Consider the following 2,349-nt stretch of genomic DNA (forward strand, 5'->3'; position numbering starts at 1 on the left):
TGGAGGTATTTATTTTCTCCTGAGCATCACCGTTTTTATGAACAATTCAACAAACAGAAAAGTACAAAAACAATATAATGGATACACGTGTGCCCATCACCTTGACCTGCAGATGCCATTTCCCCATCTTTGCCTTGGCTCTTTCTCTACAAAACCCCATCACCCCTGAAGCCTTCCCTCCATCCACCCTCCCCATATTGTTCCCCCGCCACACACACGCACACGTGCATTTCCTCCTGGCCAGTGGCTCAGGCTGTAATTCGTCTCTGCCTGTCGTGTGTTTGCTTGTTCATGGTGTGGGGTCCTCATATACCCCTTCCCGCTCGGTGCCCTCTGCCTGGGGCTTCAGACTTGCTGTCCTTGGGCTGGGGGTGATGGACCCGCCCGAGAGCATGTACATCTATGTCCCTGGTCGTCTCCTTGGCCCAGTGACATCCGTGCTGTGGCGGGTAGCTGTTGGGGGCAGGGAAACCAGCTCCTCTTGGCCATGCGGCTGGGGCTCTGCTGGGGTGACACGGACGTGGCTCACCAGTTGGACGCTGGCAGAGCCTCTGCAGCCTGAGTTCTGGTTTTTCAGCCACACGGAAGGCCCGGCACCCTCAGATGGTTCCAGGAGGCAACCCAGAGTCCAGCTTTGGGGTCACCTAGGAGAGCGGGCCTGGCCGGTGTCACTGCACTTTGGGCTGGCCTGGGCTTGCGGTGCCCAGCCGATGTTTCAGCCTCCTTATCCCTCCCCCACCCCTCTCCACCTGTCCTGCGAGTCCCCAGGGAGGTGACTCCCACCGTCCTTAGTCCCTTATCTGCGAGTTGGGTGTATCAGTGCCACCCCCAGGACTCCACGAGGCCTCAGTGAGACGGTGCCAGCCACAGACTCGAGACTGGCCATGGGTGAGCCGGGAAGGGGGGCATTGGGGTGGAGAGGGACGGTCAGGTCTCTGGGAGCCATCGTGGTATCGACAGACGGCGTCTGGGCTCACAGGGCCGCCTGCCCGTTGCCCCCACGGCAGCTGTCCTGCTACTCCTTCCTCTCTGGGCTTGTTTTCCAAACAATTTGCTTAATGTGATTCCCAGCCCAGTTGAACATGAGTAATCGTGTTTACCCGGCGCTGTGGGGTAATCCTGCGCCTCCCGGGCCAGTGGGGCTGGGCGCAGGGGAGACACCCTCCTGGTCAGTCGCTCCGTGTCCTTCATTCTCTTGCAGTGGATGCGCCTGGCGCTCCCGCTCACCCTGCCCTGCCCGCGGCGGCCACGATGGAGCCTCTGTTCCCGGCCTCCCCACTGACCAGCTGGAATGCCTCCTCGGCAGCCACAGGCAGCGGCGGCGAGAATGGGACGCTGGCGGGGCTGGTGCCCTCACCGGGCGCCCGGGCGGTGGTGGTGCCCGTGCTCTACCTGCTGGTGTGCACAGTGGGGCTGGGCGGCAATGCGCTGGTCATCTACGTGGTGCTGCGCCACGCCAAGATGAAGACGGTCACCAACATCTACATCCTCAACCTGGCTGTGGCCGACGTGCTCCTCATGCTGGGGCTGCCCTTCGTGGCCACGCAGAACGCCATCTCCTATTGGCCCTTCGGCCCCGTGCTCTGCCGCCTGGTCATGACGCTGGACGGCATCAACCAGTTCACCAGCATCTTCTGCCTGACCGTCATGAGCGTGGACCGCTACCTGGCCGTGGTCCACCCCATCCGCTCCGCCCGCTGGCGCCGCCCTCGGGTGGCCAAGCTGGCCAGCGCCGCGGTCTGGGCCTTCTCTCTGGTCATGTCACTGCCACTGGTGGTGTTTGCGGACATCCAGGAGGGGTGGAACACCTGCAACCTCAGCTGGCCGGAGCCTGTGGGCCTGTGGGGCGCCATCTTCATCATCTACACGTCCGTGCTAGGCTTCTTTGGGCCGCTGCTGGTCATCTGCCTGTGCTACCTGCTCATCGTGGTGAAGCTGAAGGCGTCGGGCATGCGCGTGGGCTCCACGCGGCGGCGCTCAGAGCGCAAGGTGACCCGCATGGTGGTGGTGGTGGTGCTGGTGTTCGTGGGCTGCTGGCTGCCCTTCTTCATCGTCAACATCGTCAACCTGGCCTTTGTGCTGCCCGAGGAGCCCGCCTCCGCCGGCGCCTACTTCTTTGTGGTCGTGCTGTCCTATGCCAACAGCTGCGCCAACCCCTTGCTCTACGGCTTCCTCTCTGACAACTTCCGCCAGAGCTTCCGGAAGGTTCTGTGCCTCCGCAAGAGCTACGGCACTGAGGATGCGGATGCCACGGAGCCGCGGCCGGGCCAGAGCAGCCGGCTGCAGGAGGCCATGCTGCCCACACGCAGCTGCAAGGCCAACGGGCTCATGCAGACCAGCAAGCTGTGA

At 62.8% G+C, this 2,349-nt stretch overlaps 1 protein-coding gene across 1 annotated transcript; it reads left to right on the forward strand.

The window, feature by feature from the left end:
• The first annotated feature begins 1,251 nt into the window (after positions 1 to 1,251).
• Positions 1,252 to 2,349, forward strand: SSTR5 (somatostatin receptor 5). Its single transcript, XM_061209099.1, has one exon. It carries the CDS (start codon positions 1,252 to 1,254, stop codon positions 2,347 to 2,349), a length of 1,098 nt encoding a protein of 365 aa, XP_061065082.1.

The sequence above is a fragment of the Eubalaena glacialis genome, chromosome 13 (genome assembly GCF_028564815.1).
Source record: "Eubalaena glacialis isolate mEubGla1 chromosome 13, mEubGla1.1.hap2.+ XY, whole genome shotgun sequence".
NCBI lineage: Eukaryota > Metazoa > Chordata > Mammalia > Artiodactyla > Balaenidae > Eubalaena > Eubalaena glacialis.